Raw genomic sequence first — 26,891 nt, 5'->3', positions numbered from 1 at the left:
TTGCAGGGCAGTTGGAGCAGATTTCTGGCCAAGGGCTGGGGGTTCCTGCAGTTCTATGAGCTTGTACTGTGAGTAGGTAGGAGAGGGAAGGAAGGTCAATGGGAGCAGGCAGGAGGCAGGCAGGGCCTAACTCCAGGGCTGTTAATGAAGTGTTTTGCTACACACAATTGTGGATGACAGGATATGGCTCTGGGAAGTGACAGGGTATGTGACACTGGCAGATGCTGGTGTTTGTGAGTCCCCATTGCAACATAAGCTCTCTGGTGTTGTCTGAAAGAAGAAATGGTTGAATGGGGGGAAGGCACCTTTGGCTTTTCCTGCTTGGTTTGGTTTGCATTACCAGCACAGGCTCCCTGGGACTTGGCAGCTCATCAGCTTTGAGCAGGGGCTGGACCAGATGTCCCCATGGGGTCCTGTCCTGCTCCTTGAGCACTGAGCCACCCCCTTAAGCCATGGCACAGAGCAGGGGAACCTGCCACCAGCTCTTGGCAGCCCTGCAGAGACCTGGGCCACCCCAAGTCATGTCCTGTGCCATCAGTTGGGATGGGGGAGTGAGGGAGCAAAAAGGCACAGAGCAATCTGGGTGTGATGCTCCTACCTCCCACCACTTCACATCTGGAGGCCATTTCCCACAAAACAAGGGCCATGGAGTAGACATCCATCTGCTTGAAAGACTCCAGGTCTTCCAGGTTCACTCTGGACTCCAGGACCTCTGGGGCCATGTACCTGGCGGTGCCCACCTGGCCGAGAGAGGAGAGCGGCATTAGAGGGGTGGGCGAGGATTTGGATACGGGACGCGGCTGTGGCCGGCAGAGGGCTGGTGGTCGTACTCGCCTGCCCGCTGTTGGCGAAGTCATCCACGGTGAGGGCGGGGTCGAGGCGGATGGCGATGCCGAAGTCGCAGAGCACGCACTCCTGCTCGCTCTTCACCAGCACGTTGGTGCTCTTGATGTCGCGGTGCGCGATGGGGATTTTGGGGCGGCCGCAGGCGGTGTAGTCGCTGTGCAGGTGTGCCACCCCGCTCACCAGGGACCCTGCCATCTTCTGCAGGTCCCTCCAGCTCAGCACGTGGCGGGACAGGTAGTCCTTGAGGTTGCCGCGGCTGTGGTAGGCGGTGATGAGCCAGTACTCGCGGCGGGGCCCCGCGCCGCGGTCCTCGGCCGTGAGGAACTGCAGCACGCTGTCGTGCCGGAGGCTGCTGTCGGTGAAGATCTGGCTCTCGTTCTTCCACGAGGAGTACTCCTCGCAGGGGAAGATCTTCACGGCCACCGTCTCGTACTGCCCCGAGGGGCTGTGGCTCAGCTTGGCCCTCCACACCTCGGCGAACTGCCCCTTGCCCACCATCTCGTCCAGCTCGATGGGCAGCAGCTCGGCGGGCCGGCTGCTGGCCGGGCTCTCGTCCATCAGCACCGACAGCTTCTCCTCCCGCTCGGCCGCCTTCCCCGGCTCCGGCAGCGCCGGCGGCTGGCCCTGCTTCCCGCCCCACGCCTTGGCTCTCTTGCGTCGCTTCTGCGTGCGGCAGAGGTAAAATATCACCGTGATCATCACCGCCACCAGCAGCGGGGGCAGGAGGCTGATGGCAGCCACTGGGATCACCTCTTTGCTCTGCAGCATGGAGTAGCCTGAGGGGAGGAAAGCAAAGGCGAGGAGCTGCTGCTGCGGCTCTGCCACAGCTCGTTCTCATCACGCGGAGGAGGAAAGAATGCAAAGCTGTTAATGGAGCGCAGCCCTTTGCGGGGCCGCACGAGGGCTCATCCCGGCACGGAACCCAGATGGAGGCACCTAGCCAGGGGAATGATGGGTTTGGTCTGAAATTTAGCTCCAGTTATCAACAGAAGACAGGCCAGCATCACTTGAAGGGACAATGTGGCACAAGAGACTGCAAAGGGCATTTTGGGGGTCCAAGCGCTGCTTGCGCGGGTGGCAAGGGGAGCAGGGCTGGAAATAACAATGATAAATCCAAGGCAAGGCTCGAACACAGCAGATCTCTGAGGGGGCTTGGGGCTGGAGCTTTTCTGGAGCCCTGTGGTACACAGAGAGCCAGGAGGGATGCTGGGGGTGGGCAGTGTGCAGGACCACCCAGCGCAGGGGAGTGCCGGTATGCTTTGCAGGGTCATTAGCACACAGGAGCATCATTTCTGCATTTCTGCTGGCACCTCCATCCTCAGCCCATTATAACAGCACCCCCAACAATCACCAGGGCATGGCTGCATTTGTTTTGTTTCTTTTAAAGCCCCTGTTGGCCTTCAGATTGTCGGGGGAGGACACGCACACAAAGCCATAACCCTCACACAACATATAATTGCCTGGTCCTTTGATGTTCGTGATTCCTGGAATAAACATGCTGACTTCAGTAGAGATATTCAAGTAAAATCTTACTCAGAGGTTTTTCTGCCAAGTATAATAACCCAGGGGAAGAGGGATAAGAATCATTCCATAAGCAAAACTCTCGCTGCTTGACCTCAGTGTGTGCAGATCATAATTCAGGTTCTGGAAAAACAGAGCATTTAGCTATTTTCCTTGGCAAATTTCAAAAAAATGTGCTGCAGCTAATTTCTGCAAGGCTGTGAAAGCGTTTCTAAAATAGGCATCAGGTTTAAACCACAAGATCAACCTAAACTGATATAAATCAATAACTAACTCAGGAATATGTTTATTTTGGAAAGTATTGGGCTTGGATATCACCTACTGCTTTAATGGATTTACCCGATGCTTTGGATCCCATCTCTAAAACTCTGAAGAAAGAGAAGATATTTTTAAGGGAGTTGTGTGCACAAGTTCCAAAAAGGGGAAGTTAACACAACTTCAGGAAATTCCTTCATGAGGATGCCCCTTCCTGATGGAAGTCTTTTGATACACAGGAGTTACAGCAAGGCTTAGACCCCTTCTACAGAGAGAAAATATAGCTGCTCTGGCAATAACCACAGGTCTGCAAACCCAGACCTTGTCAGGCATTGCTATGTGGGTCTGTCCATCCCTGCTGAGGGGATATGGATCTCCAGGGCTGGGCTCAGCTGGGACACAGGTGCAAAGAACTTGCTATGCTCCATCCTACCCAGCATCTTCCCAAGGCCTCACCTGAGCTTCTGTGTGCACAGCCTTAGGAAATGATGGCTCTGTGTGTTCATTAGTGTGGTCTGAGCTCTGATGGAGTCCCCTGCACCCCTAGTGTGAGGGCAATGCCACCCAGCAGCCCAGACTTGAAAGCAGAGCTTAAGGAATTGAGAAACACAGAAGAAATCTTCCTGCTTCAGCTGTCAGAGAAGTGCTTGTCTCTGATAGATATTTTTCTGCTCAGAAATTGTCTATACCATTGAATATGACCATAAGTTAATGTTTAGAATGCAAATGATCCCTTAAAGCAGAAGAAAGGGTGTAAAGAATGGGGTCTGTGAGCCTGGGGTTTGCCTGAGCTGCCCCCTGGCCCATGTCTAAGAGGAGAGATTTGTTAAAGACCTGCTCTGCTCTCTCTCTGCTGGCAGGAGGGGGCTGGCTATGGAGCCTTTGCTGGGGGCGGCATTTCCAATGAGCCAGTTGTCATTTTTGTGTGAAATTACATATCCCAGCATCAGCTTTGGGATTTGACTATCTCTCCCTAGAAGTGTGTGTACCTGTTATGTTTGGCTGGGGAAGCAGCAAAGAACCGCCAAATTTAGCATCATTTGCCTCCATTAAAGTGGCTTGTTTGTTCAGAGAATTTGCATTTCATGTGATGTTTTTCTTTTTTCCTTATGTTTCAGGAGAAGCTATGCCACTGGCTTGCAGGTTCTGATTAGGCTGCTTGTTCTATGATTGTGGAAAACTGGAGGTGTTTCCCTTTGTTTTTGTGACAGGTCGGATTCTTGATGGACATTTGGATAAACGTGGTTCACTTGGAGTTGGGGAGGTTTAGACAAGCCCCCAAAGGCTCTGGCTGGAAATATTTCCAAAGTATAGAACCCTCCTGAGGTATAGAAACAAGCTGCCTCTTAGTTTTCCCTCCTGTGGATTTACAGCTCCTGTTGGATCTCCAGCCATGTGCAGCAGCCATGCTCAGGTGTGTGCTCAGCACCTGGGTGGCTCTGGCTGTCCCTTCCTGGGGGAAACACTGCTGCAGGAATTCCCAGGAGAGCAGCAGGGGAGGCATTGCTGTGTGCCCAGCATCTCCACCTCTTTGGGTTACAGCAGTTCCTGAGGATGTTCTGGGGCAGGATTTGCCACAATTTATTTAAAGCTTTCAGAGCTTTGTGACTCACAATAGGCTACACCATCTCCTGGGTTCCCCTTCACCCTGTGCTGAAGGCATGGCCCACTGAGAGATATAGTGGATTTTCCATCACCTGATGTTTCCAAAGGCTAGAGGTTCTGCTGTGAGGAATGCTTTGGCCACAGACAAAATGCTGGGCTCTGTAACAGGGCAGAGATTTTAACTGGCTTTTTTATAGGGAGGTCAAAGATGACAAAAGAACCTCTTCTGCCATTGCACTCCTACTCTGCAGGAAGCACCAGGGATTTGCCACTGGTGCTGGGTGCTGCCCTCTTTAAATGGCATTGACAGAGCACTCACCATTGGTGTGGTTCTCAAAGATGAGTTTGTCGTTGCACTCCTGCTCATCCACGCAGCCGCAGATGTAGGTGAGCCCGTCCTGGCTGGGCTGCTGGCTCATGACGCAGCGCGAGCTGTTGTAGTTGGGCACCATCAGGTTCTCGATGGGGCGCTGCGGGTGGTGGCACAGCGTGCTGATCCTGATGCTCTCGTTGTCCTGCCTCCTGCACGTGACAAATGAACCAGCACAGCCTTAGCCTGCCAGCTTGTGTCACCTCTGTGCCACCCTAAACCTGGCTCTCAGATCATTTCTTTCAAGCTGTGTAGGGAATGACTGGTTTGCAGTGGCTCTCATGTAATTCTACTTACAGGTACTTATAGGATGGGGATGGCTGGCCCTGCACAGGCTACAGCATTGCAGCTACTCCTGGGTGCATTCAAAGAAATGACAACCATTCATTACTTTTCCAGGGACAGCCTCTGCCTCCTGACCTGGTGGTGCAAAGTGGGGGAATGAAGGTATGGAGAGATTTCACAATGTCTTTGAGGTCAGCTGGGAAATCAGACATAAAAGCTGAGGAAAGAATCTAAATTTTTCACCCTCTTCCTGGTGAAGTCCCCCAGTTTCAGCACTCCCCACATTTTTTGGGGCTACCAGGTAATTTGACAGAGGAGCTCCCAGATGAAGAGTCCTAGGAGGGTGAGATCCCTTCTGCCGAGGCTGGGTCCCTGGAGGAGCATGAGCATGAGCCAAAGCTGCTGCTGTGACTGAGGTACCCACTCAGGAAAAGTCTGGATGACCCACATATGCCTCTGCAAGTGAGCAGCAAGCAGCAGGGCTGGCCTGGAGGTGAGCCCTGCCTGCAGGGATCTTAGTCTCTGGATGAGTCTTACACTGGGATGGGAGATGCTGGAGGGGTTGGCAGGTTATTTGTGACTGCATAGCTGCCTCACCCCATCCAATAGATGATGCAGGATGCAGCTCCATCCTGTGCATGGGACTGCTTCCCTGGCATGGGGATTCCTGCTGCAGGGGCCTTGATTTTCCTGTACATGTGAGCTGTAAGTGGCCAAAAGCCAGCAACACACTGGGTTGCCTACCCAGGATTTAGGGTGGCTTCACCATGTGTGCGTGGGGGAATTTGGGGCAGGGGGTGGATTTTGTTGTTTGTTTGTTTGGGTTTCTTGTTGTGTTTTGCTTTTTAAAAGTCCATAATGCAACAATTAGGTTGAGGCAAACTCCTACTGAAAGCTGGCATCCAGCATCCACACTAATTAGCAGGTTGAGATAAAGCCTAGCGATAAGTACTTGGCTGGCTTTCACTTTGGCAGCCAAATTAAAAGGGAAAGTGGAGGAAAATCACTCTGGGCAGACCCAAAATGGATGCTTTTTTAGTTTTGCTCATGGGGACCAAAAAGCTGGGGGAGGCACTCTTCTGGGCCAAACCATGCACTGTGTGCTTGGCCTGAAATGTAAGATTATGTTTCCTGTCAGGCACCTCTCACAGGAACAGAAAAGGCCATTTCCAGGGGATGGGAAAGAGGTGGGTTAAACCCAGTGGGTTAACCCCAGTGTGCTGGCAGCTCAGATGTCCATGTGCTGGGTGGGGACTGACCTTGGCTGCACCCCTGCATGTGAACTGAGGTTTCACCCACCTGATGCAAGAGGACATCATAGGTCTGGAGGTCAGGGTTGCTGGTTTGCCCTTGGGTTCAGCTTGTAAAGCTAAATTTGGAGGTTTATGGGAGTTTATAGGTCCTGAAACAAACTTGCCACACTTTGTGTCAGGCACTCTAAAGCTTAATTTATTTAGAAAATAAACTGGTGCTAATTACAGGGCAGACCAAATTATTTTTTTACTGTGCACTGTAATTTTAATTAGAATGGAGTCAAGGAAAGAGGAAGGGAAGGTCCCGAATTGCTGCAACAGGCACACAAGCACAGGGGTACACACATCCCCCCATCTCCCTTGGGAGGAGCTCCCTCTCACCATATGGCCACGCAGATCTCGAAGGGGTCCTCGCAGTAGGAGTTGAGGTTGCAGTTGCTGTAGCACACCTTGTCCTCGCAGGCTGGGGCTGTGGAGTCGCACCACTTGCACAGGTTGGTCTTGAGGCTGCGGCGGGCGCTGCCGGCTGCGGGAGCGGGGCTGGGTGAGCAGAAAGCACAAACCCTCCCGCATCCCCGGGGGCTCACAGCCCGGGCTCAGGGAGCCGCAGCCCACCCCCCTCCTCCTTGCGTTCATTCTGAAGCTTTCGTTCTGCTGCCCATTGCGCAGTCCGCTGTGCTTTGCGTTATCCCAAAGCCCCCAGGACAGGGAGGATGGATGCTGCCGGCCAAAAGCCTGGGAAACCGCACAGAATCACCTTTTATCTCTGCTTTCCCCGCACCATTTACCATCACGGGGAACTTTACTCCTTCCTCTACAACCCCGGCTCAAATTGGCATTTCCCCTCGTCCCAGTTCGGTGTTCAAAAAGGGACATCTCCGGGTCTTTGTGTACATGAAGACTTCACTTATTCCCCTCTCAGCAGGAAGAGAGGTGCTGGGGAGGGATGTACGGCCAGCTGGGACAGCTCCCTCCTCTCCTGCTGTCTCCCCATCCTCCTTCTTCCTATTCAATGAGGCCAAGCTGGGAAATGTGTGGGTACCCACTCCCCAATATCTGTGGCTGAGATTTTCCAAACTCTGGGGCAGCTCTGGCTGCTCCCTCCAGTGTTCCCACCGTGGTCCATCCCAGCAGGAGATGCTCTCCCTCCCCGGGAGCCTCAGATCTGCCACAGCAGCAGGAATAACTCCTGCCTGTGGGGAGCTGCTCTGCCTCTATCTCACAGGCATAACATTATCTCTATTTTTATAGAAAGGGTGCATGAACCAGGCTTGGTTAAAGGATAAATCCCAGCTAAATTTAAACTTCCTGTCTTAAGGCTGCTAAATGTCTTTAAAAAAAATAGCCACTGAGTGGCTTATGTAGAAATATATATTTATACTTTTTATAAACTTATATATATGCACTCTAAAGTGTTCAGGTATGAACCTGAACTCCAGCAGCTAATTTTTTGAAGGTTTGGGCCATCCATGGCTCTCTGCCATGTCCCTGAACCATCCAGTAGAGCTGTGCCCCTGTGGAAGGGGCAGTTATAGCTCACTGTGCTGCCACAGCCCTCACAGGGTTTTCTGTCACCAGCTGTAAGTCTGAAGAAAAAAGTTGCAAAATCCCTGACTATGGCTTGGGGAGCCTCAGCCTGTGCAGGCAGGGCCCTGCTGATCCAGCACAGCCATGGGCACCCCCAGCTCTGTCAGCATCCTGCAGGGATTCCTGTGTTCTTGGTGGTCACCTCTGTGACCTGCCTGTGTTCCACAGCTGAGCCCATGGACCCTTTAAATTCATATTCTGTCCCAACAGCAAAAAGGGGTTTTTAACTTCTCTGCTCCCCAAATCCAGGGCATGCAGCCTGCTCTGACAGCATCCCACGTGCCTGCTCTGCTTCCCCCACCAGCCCAGACCCCACTTCCTGCCACAGCTGTAAAGAGCTGCTGGAAGGCTCCCACACAGAAATAAACCATTTACAAGCTCCCATGGCCTTGTGTGTAGGGCCAAGGTTAATGGTGGGGGGAAAACCTGAGTGCAGAGGAAAAGCCTGTTGCATCTGAAGGCTGGAAGGAGAAAATTTTGGTTTAAATGACCCGTGCCAGGCTTAAAATGCAGCTCAGCAGGGATTGTGTTGTGCCAGGTTTTGGGGGAGCAGGGGAGGTGAAGATGTTTCCCACAACCTCTTGCTCAGCATCCTCCCCATCCATGAGGCTGCCCTGGCCCTGCTGGGGCACCCTGGTATTTGGTGGGTGACCTCAAGAGATCCAGTTACCCACATCCATACAGGGGTTAGCTACTGAATCCATGGCTCCAGCTGGGATTTGCAGCACCTGCATGAGCCACCCTCACCTCCCTGCTGTGCTCTGCCAGAGCAGGGCTTGCAGAGTCTGAGGCAAAACTTCACTGAAGGATGAGAGTTTGGGTGTGGAACAGAAATCAAGCCCAGCATTTGTGTGCAGCCTTCAACCTACAGCAACAGCCACTGCACCCTACAGACTCCATTTGCATAATTCCATGGGAACAGAGAATTGAAGGTAAACTGGTTTCTCACCCCAAACCCAAGCCCTACCACACCCAAGCCTGTGCTGTGGTGGTGTCCCTGCCATAATTCCTCTTTCACCCCTTCAGCTGAACCCATCCATGGCTCATGCTGTGCTCACAGCACACTGGTGTGAGGCTGGCTCAGCACCATCTCCCCAGGGATACCTGGAGGCTCTGCAGAGGAGTAACAAAAGGGCAAATCCAGGTTGTGGATGTTGCTGGTACAGGATGAGGTTGGTTATTTTTATATTTATACCCACCAGGTATGTTATTTACTTATTTATATCTAGGATTTGCTTGAGATCTCAGAGCAGAAGGTCTGACTGGCCAGTAATGCACTGCTGCATGTGGTGGGGATCTTGGCTTGGCTGTGCTGTGCAGAGGGGAAGCCAGGACAGATGAAAGAGTTAAATATGGAAACAAGATCCAGAAATACAGCAGTAACTGGACAAAATTCTTTGGAGACAAATTGTTCTAAACTAACTCAGGCTGTGATTCTGTTATCTGCTCCAAGAAAGGTCAGAGCAGGAAAATCTCTTTTTTTCACCCCCCCACCTCCTTCTTGTCCCAGGAAGCTAAAACGAAGAGCACAAAGCCCACTGCTAGGTTCTTCAGGACTGTGTGTCCTTGAACCATTAGCTCGTAGGTACAACTTAACTGCCACATCACTCATCTTGGCCCTGATTAGACCCAGATGAACACTTTCAATATTAATAGTCAGATGATTTAATAAAGCTGCACAAGCAGTAAAAGTAACAATACACTTCCATAAACGGGTTCCAGATGTTGCCAAGGCAAATGCTAAACATCAAAATACAAACTTCAAAAAAAAAAAAAAAAAAATCAGGGGGAAAAAAAAAAGCTGGATAAGCAAAACTTGGAACAAACTATAAACTAATTAAATGTGGGTTGAGTTTTCCAAAAATAAATTGAAGCCATAAGGATGTGATGTGAGCCAATAAATAGTACAGTTAGTCAAAGTTATTGTGGAGTGACAGTTGCAGAGATGGTTTGAAGTCACTGATAGGTGGGCTCACAGTGAGCTTGGCTTCCCATCAATAGCAAGACTTGTTCTCCTGGGCATGAGAGCAGGATCAAATCTTCTGTATCTATAACTGGGACCCCAGAGAGGTTACTGAGAGAATATGAGATGATCTTCAAGTCAGGGAATAAAGGGAAAAGGATGCCAGAAGTGCCTGTGTCTCTGCTGCAATAGCAGCAGGGGTGATACCACCACCCAAGGACTCTGGGATGTTTTTCCTGCATGTTGGGGCAGCCCTGCAGCCTCTCATTGCCCACAGGGCATGCACAGCCTCTGCTTGGCCACCTGCACAGCCCATGGAAACACCACTGCTGTGGTCAATACCTCTTCCCCATACAAGAGTCATTGAAAACAGCTTTCCAAGAGGGTTTCACCCCAGTCCCATCTCTGCCACCCACCAGCAGCAGATGAGCTTTCTGCCAGCAGGAACTGCACCTGTAAGAGCATAGAGGGGGATTTTGTGAGCCCCTCTCTGTCACTGCAGCCCCAGGGAGCAGGTGGGTCATCCAGCCCCTAACTCTGGCTCCAGTTTTCCCCACACTGTGGTCCCCAAGGAGGAGGAGGAACCAATAAGGAGCAGGCTGGGGGTGCCTGGGGGTGCAGGCACAGCACATTTGTTACAGGCAAGGAGAAGGCACCTCATAGCCCAAGCAAGGTCAGGAAATGCATTTCTACTGAAGGGCAGAATGAATACTTTCAGTTCCCAAATATTCTCCCTGACATGATTCTTTGGGGCAGCTAAACACCAAAATGGGCTTAAGGGAATGTGTTTGGAGCAAGGTGCTAGAACCCTTATCCCTGCTCCCAGCTCTCCCCTCCACAAGGTGGAAGGGGACCAAGGCTTTTGTTACACAGGACCTCCATTATAGGACCTTCAGATCATGCTCTGTCTTGCTGTGATAACTGTCCTTACATTGCTTGTATTTCTCAAGGACAAAGAAAAATTGGTAATTTTTAGGTCGCAAATGCTCTACAGTGAGGTCTATCCCCTCTTTTCTGCATATTTCCTAGCACCTGGGATGGGGCTGACACTATTTCAGCAATCACAAAGGGCTGCCCAGCTTGCTGTTACTGTAATGGCTCTGGGAGCCCCTGCATCACCTTTTCCATGCAAGTCAGTCAACCTGTAATCCCCAGGCTTTGCACTGGGAGAGACTAAGGCTGGGGGATTATCTGAGATGCTCTTTGCTTTATTTAATCATCAGTGCACTTAGGCACAGGACTGGGGAGCAGCTCTAACTAACCCTGCAGCCCTGTTCTTCCTGGAAACCCCCAGATAGATGCCCTGATGGAAACACCACCTGCACTGGGACCTGCTTTCCCACCTGGGTGAGCCCGGGCTCCTCAGCGAGCCCTGTGTCTGCTGCCAGGTTTAGGATTAGGTTTTGCTGTGGGCTTCTATCCATGGTTAATGACACAAGCATGCAATAACAGAGCCTCTCATAAAATTATTATGAGAACAAACAAATTCCTTCCCTTTTATATGCAGTACTTTGTTTTTAAGATTAATCCAACTGCAGAGCTGATGGGCTCTGCTCTCTCCCTGACCCATGTGAGAGCACCAGGTGTTCCCCATCACCAGCTTTCTCCTGAGCTGCCTCCTCCATGAGGCAACAACCAGTGCCACAGCTGGGCATCAGGGTAATTCCCATGCCCTGATTTCCAGGAGACTCTGTACAGGGTTAGAAATTGCCATGGAAGTTGTTCAGCATGACCTGGGTAACAGTGATCCCAGATTTCTTGCAGTCAGTTTGAGCTAGATCTGGCCTGACAAAAAATGCCTGATCTAGTTGCAGCATCCTGCTGTGCTGCAGAACCTCCCCAGAACCAGACCTCAAAGTATTGTAGTTCTATTTTGGGTGCAGCTCAGTTTCCTCCAGCAGACTCCTGTTCTCCAGTAGTGGGGTCTGGTGCTGATTTCAACTCCTGGACCAAAGAGGTTTTTAGTGTCAGCCTGCTCTTCTCCATCCATATGTATCTTTCACTGTATCTTTATCTTTGTAGGAGAGGTAGAGCAGACCAATGGAGCTGGAAAAACTTAATATCCCAGTTTTTGCCTCTGTAAGGCACAAGCCAGTGGCTCTCCCAGGAAATCCATCAGTTCTGCATTTGGATCAGGGAACCAACCCAGGCTCCACCCTCAGGTATGTGGTCCCACATCGTCCTGCATAATAAATACTGCATTTGGCAGGGTACAGTATGGAGCAAGGAATGAGCCAGAAATGTTTCCTGGTGAATAAAGAACTGATTTTGATTGTGTTAGACACCAGTTCTTCCAGAGCCAGGAAGACATGCAGTATACATTTCTGGTTTGCTTGGACCTTCTTCAAACAGGCTGGTAACTGACTTATTCTACCTCTTGTTTTTTCCTTTGTGAAAATATCCCTTTAAATTCAGTGTTTAGCAAATACTGCTTAGTCCCATTACAAAGTAAATTGGGTATGGATCATAACAGGAGGCTTCTCCAGTCTCTTTCAGATGCTTAAATTACATCATGATCTAACTTCACCCAGGGGAGGGATAAGCTCTGCAGATTGCTGTCCTCCTTCTGCTTTGGTAATCTCCGGTATTTCTCGGGTGCCTTTCACAGGTTTTCTGTGTATCAGTGCAATGGCTCTGCTTTTGGGGCGTGGGGATGTTTAGCACTGAGGTACCCCAACACTGGGGATGTGATCCAACAAAGCCAGCAACACCCAGGCAAGCTGGAATGCCGGTGTGAGGAGATGCCTGGCACTTGGCAGGGAGAATTTGGCCAGAGCAGCTTCTCTTTGATTTTGGTCAGTTGATGTCTGGGTGGGGACAGGGGAGCCACTCGTGTCCTCCGTCCCCTCTGAGCGGATCTCAGGTTCCTTTCACAGATTTCACTTTCCGGCCCCCGGGGCTGCTCCTGCTGGGACAAGCCCCGCTCCAGCCCGTTTCTGTGGCGGTCCGGTCGGTGTCCGGGGCTGGGGCTGGCAGGACAGCCCGTGTCCCGGGGGATGCCGGCGGCGGGGGCGCTGCAGGGGCAATTATTTGCCATATTGTGCTCTCGCTTATGTTTAAAAACAACAACAGCTCAACTGACTCATAGGTCCTACGGCCTCTGAGTCATTTTTTATTTCTGGATTTCACTGCTCTGCCCTTTGCAATGAAGGGAGTTGCATGCTCACACACACACACACACACACACACACACACATCAAGTTCACATTTGTTTTTCCCCTATAAAAACAAAACGATTTCCATACCATTAATGAAACAGAAATTATTTGACTTCGTGTACCCTGGCTTTTATTTTCCATTGTATAAACTCTGCAGATGAAATAATGACGGTTGTAAAGTAAACCTCTTTTTTTTTTTTTTCCTTTCCAGGCAGCCTCTTTTCGAAATAGCAATAGGGAGTCACTTACAGGCTTGGCTTGTGCTGCGCCTGTAGTAATTAACCCCTTCCTCCCCAGCTTTTCCTCTGTTGGAAGTTAGCCACGGCGTGGGTGTAGCACCAGCAGGTCTCCTCTGGGACTAGAAGCAAAGGGGGGAGCAGAGCAGGCGGGGAAATGTGGGAAAGGAGGCCAAGAGCTGCTCCAGGCACAGCAGTGCTGTGTTTCTGGAGCAATACACTTGTGGGCTGGACAGCTTTCCTGGGACAGCCAGAGCGCTGGCACTGCAGGCCAGAGGTACCTTCAGTCTTCCTACACCCACTGTTTTTGGGTTTGAATCAGCAGCACCGTTTGGTGTTTAGCCTGGCAGCCCCATCCTGGGTCGTCTCCCTTCCTTCCCCCTCCCAGGGGACCACCAGTGAAACCTTCTCTCTCCTCCACACACCGGTGCAGAAATAATCTGTGTAAATAATTAACCACCTAATCTCCCTCTCTCAGCTTACAGGCCCGTTATGATTTTAGGGAGGAGCATGACTGGGGTGAGGTAATTCCTTACACAGCAGCAGATCCAGCTGGAGCTGCAGCACGTGCCTGCCTTGCCCTGCAGGGTGGGGTGAGCTGCCCTCCCTGAGAGGGTGTGAGCTCTGCTTCTCCATGGACCCTGTCCATCACACACAATCTGTCTGACTTCCAGGACTCCACACGTGCCACAAGCATTTTCTCTGATCACACTCATCATGCAACAGCACAACCCTGCATCCCCCCAGCCTGGATCAGCTTCACTGATGCCTGGCTCAGGCTGGCTGGTGACACTGACTGAGACACTGCTCCTCTTCCCAGACTGGGTGATGTGTTTTATATTATTTCTCTTGGATTTATTAAGCATTATGTAACTGGCTAACCAAACCCGCATGCGATGCAATCGTGGCTGATTTCATGTCAGTGGAAAGTAAACAAAAAAATTGCTCTGAAGTGGCTAAACTGAAATCCATTTCCACATGCAGAGCAATTCCTGGAGGATCTTTCCCATCTCCTCATGGTTAATTTGCATCCAAGCTCTCATGCAACCCATTAGAAAAGAGTTATGGAAAAATTGCACATGGAATATGACAATGTGTTATGAGGAAAAATTATTAAGATGAAGTTTATTTTACTTAAATATTTTTAAGCAAGTTTGTTGATTTCTCCTGTGCCTCAAAATATGTAACACTTGCCTATTTTTTGTCTTTCAGCTATGGAATTCAAAATGTGAAAATTACTCACCAAAGAAAGTTTGGCATTAAAGTTTGAAAAACTTTAGCAAGTCAACCCTGCAGTCCTGAGGTCCTGAAGCCCAGCAGGACCCAGCCCAACATGACAAGGAAGATGTTCTGCCCTTGCTGAGCTTTGGAAGGACTGTAAATATCAGGTGAGGCAAAAACTATACCCCCATTAGATTCTGAACTCAAGCTCCTTCAGGAGAACTTGCCTTCTGGTGTCATGGACAACATTTCCTGTTAATGCCATTGCATTCAGAGATGATGAGCTGAGAATTGGGGAATGTGGAATAGACAGTAGTGTCTTTGCACTGTTTCATTTGTGTTCCTCAGTGCCTTTGAAACTTTCAGCAATGTCTGAAAATGGTGTGTGTATTTCTGGGTCCACTTCACTGACACATTTCACTGAAATATCAGTGAAGTTGGTGGCTGGGGGTAACCTGGTTGCAAGAAGCTTCACCTGGGCAAGAAGCTAAGTCCAATTAAGATGAAATGCTGTATTAGACCTGGCTGGGCTCATGGACCATGTAACATCATTTGCCAGTTGTTGGGCTGGAATTTGCACATGAAGGTGACACCAAGCTGTGATCTGAGTGAGGTGAAGGGGCAGGGTGGGACAGCCAGGGCAATGCTGGTGGGCAAGCTCACAGCTCTGTGTGGTGTCACCACTGCACCTATCCTTGTGCTGACCTGTTAGATGAGGAAAGCTGTCCTAAAACAAGGAGAAAACTCAAAAGTTAGGGGTTGTCCCCTCTTCTGGATGTTAGTTTATTCCTTTGGGAAATGAGCAGGGGTGCTCTGCATCCTTCCTCGAAAATATGGCTCAAAGGAGAGTTGAGGATTAGAACAGAAGGTTAATACTCATAATAATGTCCCTCACATTGCTCAGGACAGCAGCTTAAGAGTGGGTTTTGGGTGTTTTTTACTCCCTGCCTGCTGGGAGTTGTGTGTTGCTGTGTAATTATGGCCAGTACCTCCAGAGCCATGACCAGGCCAGATAAAGCAGGTGTGAGTTTGCCTGGTAATACCTGTACTTATCCCTTTAGGCATTTGTCAGCCACTGGGCTATGAATGTCAGATGAGGAGAGCTATGACACAAACCAAGTTTTGTAGCCATCCTGCGTCTGAAGGTGCAACCTTGTTTGGCAACAAGTCCCTTTCATTGCTCCTATGTCCCCATTTCTTTCTTGTGCCTGAATTCTGCTGTCCTTTCCACCCCTGTGTTGTATTGGATAAGCCTAGAGAGAGCAAGCCAAGCCAGCAGCACTGCCTGAAGTGCCTGGGAGGGAAAAAATCCACACAGCCAGGGGTCAGCCCAAGAGAAAACCATGGATACAGTGTGGAGACCTGCACCAGCATCACAGCATGGCCCCCTGCCAGAGCACACGAGGGGAACCTGCCATTCCTCTTTGTCAGATGGACAGCAAAGCCATTTATTCAGGTCTGAGGAGGTGGGGAAATGCTGAGTTTCAGCAGTTCATAAGTAATTTTAGCAGCTCTGCCAGCACCTCTGCTTATCTGGGGCCTTGCAGGGTGAGGCAATGCATTATCAGCACATCCCAGTCTGCCAGTGGGGTTTGCAGAGGGCTAAGCTGGCACATCCCCAGGGAAAGTTGCCCTCTAATGACTGGGGATTTGCATGCCATGTTTTCAGAGGGCTCTGAGATTTCAGCCCTTTGAAGAGTACTTTGCAGTGATCTGGTTTTGACTAAATGATTATCTTAAAAATAAGTCCATTCTCCCACCTCCCACAGTGCCTGGGAGCAGGAGTCACTGCCTGGCCACGCATGGGGGGTTTGAGCTCATCTCATTGCAAGTTGCTGCAGGAATTGCTGAGGATCTTAGGGCACTTTTAGGTCTGAGAGCTGAGTGGCAGAATGCAACAGTCAACCAAATCCACTCTGCTGTTGCCATAATTTTTATTGTTCTTTTTTCTGCAGAGGCATCAACAGTCTATCCTGTATCTCAATTAACTGCAGTTTCTGCAGCTCATTCTCAGAGGCAGCAGTCATGAGTCCCCACTTTTACACAGAAAAAGCAGCAGCAATGAACCAAGTAGCAAAACCACGTGAGCTGCAAGTTGGTAGCAGACATTGCTCTGCCTAAACCACTGCCAGCCAAGCAAAACTACTGTGCAGCAGTCAGGATTTTTTTTTAAACTATTATCATCACATTATGCTTTGGAATTCAATTTTCTGTATATTTTTCAGGCTCTGCATGAATCCTGGATCTCTGTGAATAGATGGAATTGAAATTGAAGGATACCATCCAAAGAGGTAAACACGTCAGAAACATTATCTGGGTCACATTTGGGCAACAGGGCTTGCTCTGTTTTAAGTGCAAATGGGTTACTGATGATTTAGATGAACTTCCTGAGGAGTGTTTGAAATTCCTGGCACACATTCTGTTTCCCATCTGCTAGAAGGTCTTTGATGAGCCCACAAAGAGACATTGGACTGGGGCTGCTGCTCTTCATCTCTGGTTGGACTCCTTATGATTGACCAGTTTGTATTTTTTTGCATTTGTATTACTTTGATTCCCAAGGAGAAAAAAGGCTTGCAAGGGACTGTGACAAGCTGCTGGGGAAGAGATGTTCTGTGAACTCCCCATCCATGTATTGTCATCAACTTTTTCCAACACTGCCAGTTCTTTTTGTCTGCTAAAATTATTGTGTAGAGTTGAATTTTGCCCTCATTTAGGCCAGATCTAACAGCAATTAAGTAATTTGTTCTATCAGAGGGAACTTGAGGCTAGCCTGGGTTAGAGATGCTAAAAACTTTATGCCTTCCCCTGAAATGTCCCATGTTTAGTATGTAAATAGATGGTGTGTTTTTCTCTTTCACACCCTTCTTCATCTGTTAAAAAATATCTTTTCAGGAGCTTGTGTTGTAAATTACCAAAATGCACTGGCCACTACTGTTGAATTCAAATTGAATATTTTCCATTTTTTAAAGCAGCAGAGAGCTGTTGCAGGAGGGCAGGGGCACCAGGGTTTTGGAAAGGAATGTTTTCAGGAATGGAACCAAGAGTCTCGTTGACAGAGCCTGAAGTGCTTATTCTTTGCATAGAGAAGTAACAGGAGCTTGTGTGTCTTTGCAATGCCTTTCAAGAGATCCCCCCAGCAGGAGAAGGAGAAGATTCCCAGAAGTGCAGCACAGCTCCAGGGAGACTCAGCAGCTGGAGATGGGGTTCAGGGACAAAGCTGCTCTTCCAGCATGGAAGAACTGACAAAGTGGGAATGTTCTCTATTCACTATCTCCTACTCCATGGTCTCATCATTTTGCAGTAGTGCCTTGTCTTTTTAACTCAGCATCCTGCCTCTGGACACCTTCTGAGACACTCCACAGTCTGAATTTGCTGAGCAGTACTTGTGCCCAAGAGCTGCCTCCCAAGCCACAGCCTGCTGCAGAGCTGGTAGCCCTGGCAAGGGTGAAAGGAAGGCTCAGACACCATGATAATGTTCTACAAACAGGTGAGCACATGGCACATGTACAATACCACAGTAAATATTTGCTGAGACCTCACCCCCAAGCTAATAGCTTCTGCCTCTGGTGGGAATGTCTACATTTTCTTTCACTAAGTGCCTTTTGACATATTAAAGGCATGGCAAGAACTGAGATCCCAGGGGATCCATTGGTCTTATTTCTGTGATGCTTGTACCCTGGTTCTATTTGGAGCAGGATGATTCATTCAACAGCTTGAGCTTGTGGGTCTCTGTGTCACTTCCCATTGTAAGAAGAAGGGTCTTGTTTGCTATCATGGACTGGTTGGGACTAATTTTGGGATAGATCTAGCATGGAAAAAATGCTTTACGCAGCAAGACAGCAGCTGATTCAGTTTCTTCCATGCTGGATGCTGGTGTTTAGAGTCTCCAAGGCAGGAAGTTTTATCAAGCAACATCAAACAGATGTTCCTCATCGTGTTCCAGCTGCATTGACTGGCAACCTGCTCAGTCAAACACTCAAGGCAGGCACAGGCGTTCATTCTGCAGGGACAGCAGTTTATTAAACAATCCACCTGGAAACAGCAAAGGAGCTTTTAAAAGCAATATCTGTACCAGTGTTCATTGTAAATGCACCAGAAGAACTTGTAGTCATGGCACTCACAAGAAGAGACCTGAGTGACTGATTTTGCAGGAAAAGTGAAGAAATTTTTCTTTGTATTTTCACACCTGCTGGTCACAGTGTGAATCCACGTTGGCAACATCTTTCTGATGGGGTGCATAGTGAGTTATGGCACTGCAGGATGCAGTGGCTAGAGCCCACATGGCATAGCCCTCAGTCCAGCACAGCCTGGCAGGCTGTGGTCACAGCTGGATACTTTAATGACCCATGCCACTTTGAATTTGCTGTAGTATAAATCAGCTGTCATTTGTTCCTGGCTTATCAGTGGGAAGGAAAACACTGCAGTGCAACAGCTCCATGAAAGGTTAAGTCTTGGAGCCTCATAATTGGTAGGAGCATGGGCTGCAGAGGGGATTGCATGATAAGAAGGCTCTCCCACTTCTCCTAAAATTTTGACAGTTACCAGAAACTGGCAGCAGAGTTTCAACCCTACATGGGATGTAACAATCAGATGAACTAACTGAAGAAGAAGAAATATGACTCTGATGGACACTGCAGATAGTTTCCAGAGGCAGGATCACAGGAATTGACTCTGAATTCAGGGAAGAACATGCAAGCAGGGCCAAGACAGCTTTCAGCCACTCCTTCACTCCCCCCCTGAAGATCCCTAAGGAAATGTTATCCCACAGTTGGGGTCCAGCATGGACATAATGTAGGTTTGATAGGGCAGGCAGCCATCAGTGGTGTTATCTCCCTTCTGCATGGAGGCCCCTTCCAGCACGAGGCTTTCACTTGGCACACAGCACTGAACTCGGGATGAGAAAAGAGCAGAGTGTGTGGGAGCTGCTGATTTTGTCTCCTTGGTGGGACTGTTTTTTTTAATAAAAGGATCAGATGTTGCACTTCCTTGAAAACACGACAATCTATGGGAGAGTTCATTAGTTTATGGCAAGTTGCAACACTGTGGAGCCTGGCTGAAAGCAAATGTTATTGCAAAGAGTTATCACTAAGGGGAGAGGAAAACAATGTCCTGAGGAAATAAACTCAACAGAGCAAATCACAGAGCAATATAAAGCTGTGGAGTATAGGCAGTAGAGTGGAATTCTTTCTCAGAATAAAGGGCCCCAGTCACCTGTTTTTAGTGCCAATGTTTGCTTCCTGCATATTCAGTGAATACGTGGGATACATCTGCCCAGAACTCTGTCTCTAATGGGAATAACAAGTATCATGATTGCAGCTGGCTAAACTTATTTACTACTAGTACACAAAAATGTCTTTGTGGCCATCATTAAATAGTGATAACATCAGTAAAATACCAGTAAACATCAGTTTTGTATTTGTTGTTTGTTTTTTTTTGTTGGAAAATTATATGTTTTAATTTTGAGTTGTATGGAATATTTTTAAAAGTACTTCTTTCCACATATTAAAATACAGAGTGAAGCTTTACTGATGGTCAGCTTTATTGATGACTAGCCTATCTCAAGTCTGAGCAAAGCTGGAGGTGCAAGGGGAGAGGAAAGTCTGGTTTTCATTCATCTCACATAGCTGTACACTGCCACTCTTCTTAACCTTCAGTTAATCTATTTCACACCAAGGGCTGAAGCTGTAGCATCAGATTTGGAGATGTGTAAAGGTGAATTGAAAATAAGCCATCGCTTTCCTTGCTGAGTCTCATGGCATTTGCATCACTGCAGAGTGCTCCAGTTCTGCATTGTCAGGGTTTTTTTTGTGCTTTCCATTCTTTTTCCTAACTGGAGAATTTGTACAGCTTTGTTCTTATTTAGCCTCATGGTAGGATGCATAAGTTTCTCCTTCAGGCAGGGCAATCCTGTGCCTGCTCCCAACCCAGCTACCTGCATTGAGCCTACGTGGGGCTCTGGCAGCCCCTCAGAGCTTTTTGAGGGTGGCAATTTCTTCCTTGGTGTTTTGGCTGTCTTAAATCACTGTGAGAGCAAAACATGGTGTGACTTGACACAGATTGTCATAACCAGCCCTGTGTCCTGGGGTGGGCAGTGCCCATCTCCACATGCTGCTTAGCCTGGAGGAGAGGTTTGCTCTGCTGCTCTGGCTGGTCCTTGGACCCACAAAGCTCCTTTCTACAAATGCCTGTGAATTGTGAAAGAAGGGTGACTATTCCTTTGTCTTTTTCCTTCCCTCTTCCTCTCACCAGCTCAGGTTTGACCCAGTGTTCCTAAATTCTGCATGCATTGGTGTTGGGGTTCAATCCAAAGAGATCCCCTGCCTGAGGAGCAGGCTGGCTTTTTGGTGGCACTACAACCTCTGGTTTTATCTCTGGTGACCTCAGAAATAAGAGGCCAACTTCTTGAACAAGCTGCCTGAGGAGCCTGGGATAGGTCAGAGATTTCTTGAGCAGATCAAAAGCCAGAGATGCTTTTCTGACAGCCCTGGAGCTCCCTATCCTGATTTATGAATTCTATACGCTCTATATATTTAGCTGAAGAGGCTCACTGGGGGAACAGTTTTTGCAGGAAGGAAAGAGAATGTGACTTCAGAAAGTCACCAGTCCACCAGGAGATAACTCCTCAAAAGCACTCTCTGTAGAGCCATCAACCATAGCAAGGGGAGCCCAGGAGTCCTGGCAAAAATTGTAGGATATTTTAGCGGACCGGTATTTTTAACAGGAGACCAAGTTGTAGGGAAGCAGACACAAACCCCAGGAGCTGGGAGCTCTGGACTTGGGGTAGCAGACCTGCAACCTCACCTCATTTCAAAAATCTTCTTTCTCTTTCTCAGGAACCTCACCAGAGCCCAGGGGGTACAGCTTGCTCTCCCTCTTGGTAAGTGCCTTGGCAGGTTTGGAGTTTCACATCCTCTTTTGGAGGTTGGATGCACAAAGACTCTGCCAGGCTCCTGGGGCTGTTCACTAGCCTGAGAGCTGTTGTCACAGCAGTGACACTTAGCTCATGTTCTTGAGGCCATCTCCACAGGTTAAAGGGCTGTGGTGCTTTGCTGTCCCCTCTGTGAGATGTGATTGAGCTCAGCCCCATGCCTGTTTGTCTGGAAGTGAGCCCTGCTCCTGACAGACAGAGCACAATTTCCCAACATTCATAGAAAACAGGGCAGGAAACCTCCTAATTCCTACTTTTAAGGCCAGAGTGTTTCCATGTGCACAATACAGTAATCCTGATAACAAGTCTTTAGTTTCTATGTGGATTATAGAGTTCCAAGCAGGTTGTCTTAAAGGCTTTGAACAACAAATATCCACCATATCCCAAGCCTGAGCAACTACCTGCTGGACCAACTTTAGTGTATTGTGCCTCAACACAAAAGTGCCCCATTTTAGCTTCCAGTGTGTACATCTTGTTTTATCTCTGTCCTATAGAAGAGGAGCCCCTTTGCCAGAAAATGTTTTCCCAGGACCTGGCTGTAGAAGCCTGCTCACCTTCCAGCTCCCTCCTGGCCAATCTAAATGCACTGAAAGCCTCAATCTCCCCCCTGTAAGACAGTTTTCCAGTTCTGAATAATCTTTGTATTTTTCTGTGCTGGTCCAGGTAAGTAAAGGACTGGACCAGCTTTGTCCTGGAAGGATTCTCTGCTCACCTGTGTGACAGTTTGTGTTAGCAGTGGTGAAACTACAGCTCCTGTCTTCACCTTCTGCTGAGAAAGCCATGTAAAAATGCTGCCCTCCAGCAGGCACTGCCACTGAGGAGAAATTTCAGGCTGGATATTTTGAAGCCTTGATAGGGCTGGCTATGGAGCATTAGGGAAATCCAGTATCTGAATTTCAGTGTTCTGCCAGACTGCAGCCCTTTTTATCCGCTGCACATGAGCTGAAGTGATCAGACGTGCTGTGTGATGGCCATTCACTCGTGTTGGGGATTAAAGGCATAGACAGGCAGCATGGAGCACAGGCTGGGGGCTCTGCTGCCCTGGGTAAAGACTTAGGGACAGCAGCAAGGTCCTTACAAATGCCCAGCTGGAGTTATTCTGGCATAACAGAGACACATGGCAAGTGTGGCAAGTCCTAAACCTCTGTGCTAAGAGGAATGATTCTGCTGCTGCCTCAAAACCAGCACTGTCACTCTTTAAAGAGAGGCTGGGTGAGTGGTATGATTTGTTGCTTGAAGAACAGCTGAATGTGCATATTCTGTCAATTTGGGGGATTTGGGGAACTAGTCCTTCCCTTCTCTTTTAATGTCAGTGTAAAGTAGGCTCCTTAAGTGCTTTCACTTTCTCAGAATGACTGTAGGGTCAATCTTAACACTAAATGCAAAGGAAGTGAAGGTAGTCCCAGAAAGCATCTATCACTGGCGAGTTGCATCACAGAGAACAAACCTTGGCTTATTTTTCTACCCTGTGCAGAGGCATCATATCACTCACATAACCTTTCAGATGAACTTAGTAATTGTGATACGTTTTGGTTTGGCTTCTTTCGGATTAAAATCTTGCCTTTCAGAAAAAGGAAACCATAAGTTAGATAACTCCAAAATTAGGTATTTCTGAAGGATAATTAGTGGTCTTCTTTCTTACCAAAAACAACCCAAGACTGTGCTTTAAATAATAACTTGTAGTAATTCCTTCTTCAAATATGATTAAGTTAGCAGGATGTTATCAGTATAGAATCCTACATTTCAAACCACACTTTAGGGTATTATCTACAAAAATAATTACTATAGATCTCTGTAACATTTTGAAAAATCAACCAGATTCTGTGTCCTAAGTCTCCCCATCTGGTTCTCTCTGCTTCAACAGTTGGACCCATGGTTTTGTTTGCCTACACACAAATTACTGACCAATCATGCTTTTATTCCCTGGTCTTGTAGATAGGGGGACCCATGTAAAGTGAATGCAGATACAGATCCCTGCCCCCAGTGGTTTCATTTGGATGCAAAAACACTGGAGTTATAATCCTCCTCCTTCATGACTCTGAGCAAAAAGTGACTTTTAGTTGCATTGAAATTTGTATAGCAAGGGCACCAGGTCTGTGTTTGTAAGAGTTCACTTTAAAAAGTAGTGTCCATGCAAATATATAAATATATCCTTTGTAGGGATATGTGCCTGTATACACATGCATAGGCTCTGTATATACAGAAAGACACACACACATACTTAGGAGATGTGTATATAACACTCACTTATATACAAATACATTCCCTGTTATGAAAAAATCATCAAGATATAAACAAGAAAAAGTTAAACCGCGGATGGGCAGATTTTCAAGTGCTGCTGGAGAGTTTTATCTACAGTATTGAAGAAGTGCTATCAAAACTGAAACAGGGCACTTATTACAAAGAAATCTTTACGTAACTGCTGGAAAGGTTTGCCGAATAACCAGATGTTGTTGCAAAGACACTTCTCCTCCCCCTCTCCCCACTCCTTTCCTTCTTTAATAGTTCGATTAATTCTGTGCATAAAGCAGGGCTGATAAAAGTTCTGAGCTGCAAACTTCCCCACATCTGGACACTGTCGAAGCCAGATCGTTCAGCGGTGCACTTCAGTTGCTTTTAATCTCCCTCAATAAAATAAAAACTTCCAACAAGTAATGCTGACCCATATATATTTTTACACTGTAAACACTGACATCTGCGAGCTGCTCCAAGTGAGCACACAGCACTTTCCACCAAGCAATCACTTGCCCCTCGCCATAAGAGAAATACGCAGCTCCTGCAATCGTAGCAGAGTATTCAACTAAACTCTCTGCTATTTCCAATCCTCTGGCTAATTGCTGTCGGGGGAGAAATCAAAGATTAGCTGTTTTGCTGGAGGAAGGAAAAAATAAACGACCTCTCTGAGTATCTTGCTTAACACTGCCTGACCAGAAACATTTTTCTACTCACTCAAGGAGAGCAGCAGTAGGGAAAGCAGAGCCGGTCTCCTCCAGTGCCCCATTTCTGGATCCCAGTGGCAGCCAGAATCCCAGTTTCACGGCGTGGAGCGGCTCATCCTGCCTCGCCGGAGCCAGTCCCCTCTGTCGGTGCTGTCAAGCCCGAGCCCCTCTTTGCGAGGCTCCCGGCTCAGCCTCGCCGGGAAGGCGGATCCAGCGCTAGAGCCCAGCTGTGCGTGGGGTCCGCCCAGGAACTGCAGCTGATGAACAAACTAAGCCTGACTCTCCTCTCGAAATATATACAAATATGAGAGGGGGGAGCTGGGGGCTCTGAGAAAAGAGTTTGATTTTTCTTTTTTTTCCAATGTGGAGCTGCTCCTGGCTCCACACAGCCCAAGGATCTTTGAAGGGGACCTAGAGCCTGCTGTATGCATCTAATCAAAAAGGCATGGGTACTCCTGCATGAGGCTTTCATCTGAATAAAGCATGAAAGGTAATGCCTCCATAAGCTGAGCTGCCATTAATTCACTACTTTACCAATCCTCTATTTTAGAAATTATCTTTTAAATAAGCTTCAACAGGCTATATTCGTAATAGGGATAATTAAAATTTTAGGGCAGCTTTTTCAGAAAGACCACATTAATGTGAGCTTAGCCTAAAATAGGTGCTTTCGAACCATTAAAGCAGCAGGATTTAAACATATATGTTTTCCTGAATCAGGGCCTAAAATAATAACATAGAGCATTTAAATATCAGCTTTCTCCCCAAGATCTCGAACTGCACTGCAAAAACTTGTAAGAAATATTATCCCACTTACAAAAGGGAAACTGTGAAACATAGCAGAATTCTGACTTGCCTTGGTTGTTAACACAATCAATCAGTGGCAAAATGAGGAGTAAAATCCTCAAACTCTTGCCCTATGATCTACCCCAATCCTTCAGATCAATGTGGCAGAGTAAGAGATGTTGTTATTAAGGCTTTTTCGACAAAAAAAGGGATAATATTTAATAGTTACTGGAAATATATTGATTAATTTTAATGCATACACTGTATTCTAATTCAGTGAATCTCCAGCCTTTTATTTACCCATTTTACAATTAATTTTTTGGTTCATTAATCAGTTTGAGGTAGATATGTGGTGCACCTATGTATTCTTGTGTTTGTACTCATTACAGTGAATGTTTTCCTCCACTGGACTTGAAGGCCTTTCTTTATATCCATCATGCTCTTGATTTGCCTCCAGTTGTTTTGTAAACTATTTACATAAATTATTCTGTTAGGGTGTTAAATAATGGTATCTGTTTTCACTTCTTCTGTGTTTAAAAAGGGAAAAGGGGAGATGTTAGGTGTGGTTCAGGCACAGCTGATTACATGAAGTGTGTCTCCTATGCCAGGGAGACACACACCTGCCTCTGGGTTGCTTGGTCTGCCCTGACTTGCTGCAGGATGCCCAGGTGCAGGTCAGCTCAGCCTGGCTTCCATGGGGAAATGCCTGTATGCCCCTGACCCAAGCTACCACTGAGCCAACATGGCCTCTGAGGACTAAGAATCAGCAAATTTTCAGAAAGCAAACTCTCAGAAAGATGTTATTTTCCACCAAACATATTGGAACTGCTCATGTTGGAGCTGCTCTGTGCATGGTGGTTTCTTGGGGTGACCTGCCAGCTCTCCCCTCTCTATTCAGGGCATTTCAAAATGCCCATGGATTTCTCAGACTGCCAGGTGGATTTTTGGATGTGAACTCTTGTGTGTGTAACAAGACAACTGGGTAAGGCTTGTGCTAGCAACATCACAGGTTATTCATGATCCATGGGAGCCCCCTTTAAAACCAGGAAGAAACCCCTGCTGCCTATGAAACTTGGAGAGAAATAATGTCCCCAGCAGGAGTCCAGAGGGGCTTTAAACAATGGTGGACATTGACAAAACATGCTGTGAGATTTGGAAGTGCAAGAGAAGCATGGGGCATTATTTTTTTTAGCAGCAGAACCTGGGAAGGCAGCAGGATGCCTGCACAATGTCACTGCAGCCAGGGACCCTGAGCTGCAGGATCTGCATTTTCAAAAATTCCAGGCAATCCCAAACAACTTCTGAGCCAAACTGAACCCTATAAAATGCTTTGTCCTGTCTGCAGAATAATCTTACGGAGAGATTTGAGGCCAGATCTTCCTGAAGTGAGAGCAAAGGCAGTAGCTGTCCCATGCAATGGCATTTTTACAAGGAAGTTGGATATCTACAGGAAGCTCTGCAAGAGGAAGGAAACTTTTGGGGAGCAATGAATGTCCTGCTCTTCCTAAAGAGTTACACATATTTTTATATGGTGTTAGACCTTCTGCTTGGCAAAACAAGCTGCCATGATGACACAGGCAGAGGTTTCTTTCCTAAACTGGGCACTGCCAGCTGCTTTCTATGCAGGGGAAACCTGCCTGTCTGTTCAGCCCTTTTGTAAGATTGCCTGGAGCTAGATGTACCCTCCTGCAACCTGCATTTTCAGTCCACTGAGCTGAGGCTATTGCAAGCAAACCTCATCTGAAGAAGAGGAGGGAAGTGAGGCTGGCACTATGCCATGAGTCACCCTCAGCATGTGTCCCACTGACCTGACTACCAGCTCTGCTCTGGAGAGCCTGGTTATTTCTTAGAGCTTTTCCAAGGAAAAAATTCAAACTAAAAAATCCACCAAAATTACTTGGGGTAAAGTGAGTACTCTGGGGTCTAGCCTAAAATGCCTAA

At 47.9% G+C, this 26,891-nt stretch overlaps 1 protein-coding gene across 1 annotated transcript in view; it reads right to left on the bottom strand.

The window, feature by feature from the left end:
• The window catches only part of LOC130255618 (TGF-beta receptor type-2-like), a 29,284-nt gene extending 4,899 nt beyond the window's left edge, over positions 1 to 24,385 (bottom strand). Inside the window, exons 1-5 of the mRNA XM_056496528.1 lie at positions 24,178 to 24,385; positions 6,517 to 6,661; positions 4,547 to 4,749; positions 835 to 1,622; positions 599 to 740 (exon numbers count right to left, since the gene is read on the bottom strand). Of these exons, the coding sequence (XP_056352503.1) occupies positions 599 to 740; positions 835 to 1,622; positions 4,547 to 4,749; positions 6,517 to 6,661; positions 24,178 to 24,229 (1,330 nt within the window). The 5' untranslated portion in view covers positions 24,230 to 24,385. The remainder of the gene's footprint in view (positions 1 to 598; positions 741 to 834; positions 1,623 to 4,546; positions 4,750 to 6,516; positions 6,662 to 24,177) is intronic.
• Positions 24,386 to 26,891: the final 2,506 nt, after the last annotated feature.

The sequence above is a fragment of the Oenanthe melanoleuca genome, chromosome 7 (assembly GCF_029582105.1).
Source record: "Oenanthe melanoleuca isolate GR-GAL-2019-014 chromosome 7, OMel1.0, whole genome shotgun sequence".
Lineage (NCBI taxonomy): Eukaryota > Metazoa > Chordata > Aves > Passeriformes > Muscicapidae > Oenanthe > Oenanthe melanoleuca.
This window is presented reverse-complemented; position numbering and strand designations above follow the sequence as displayed.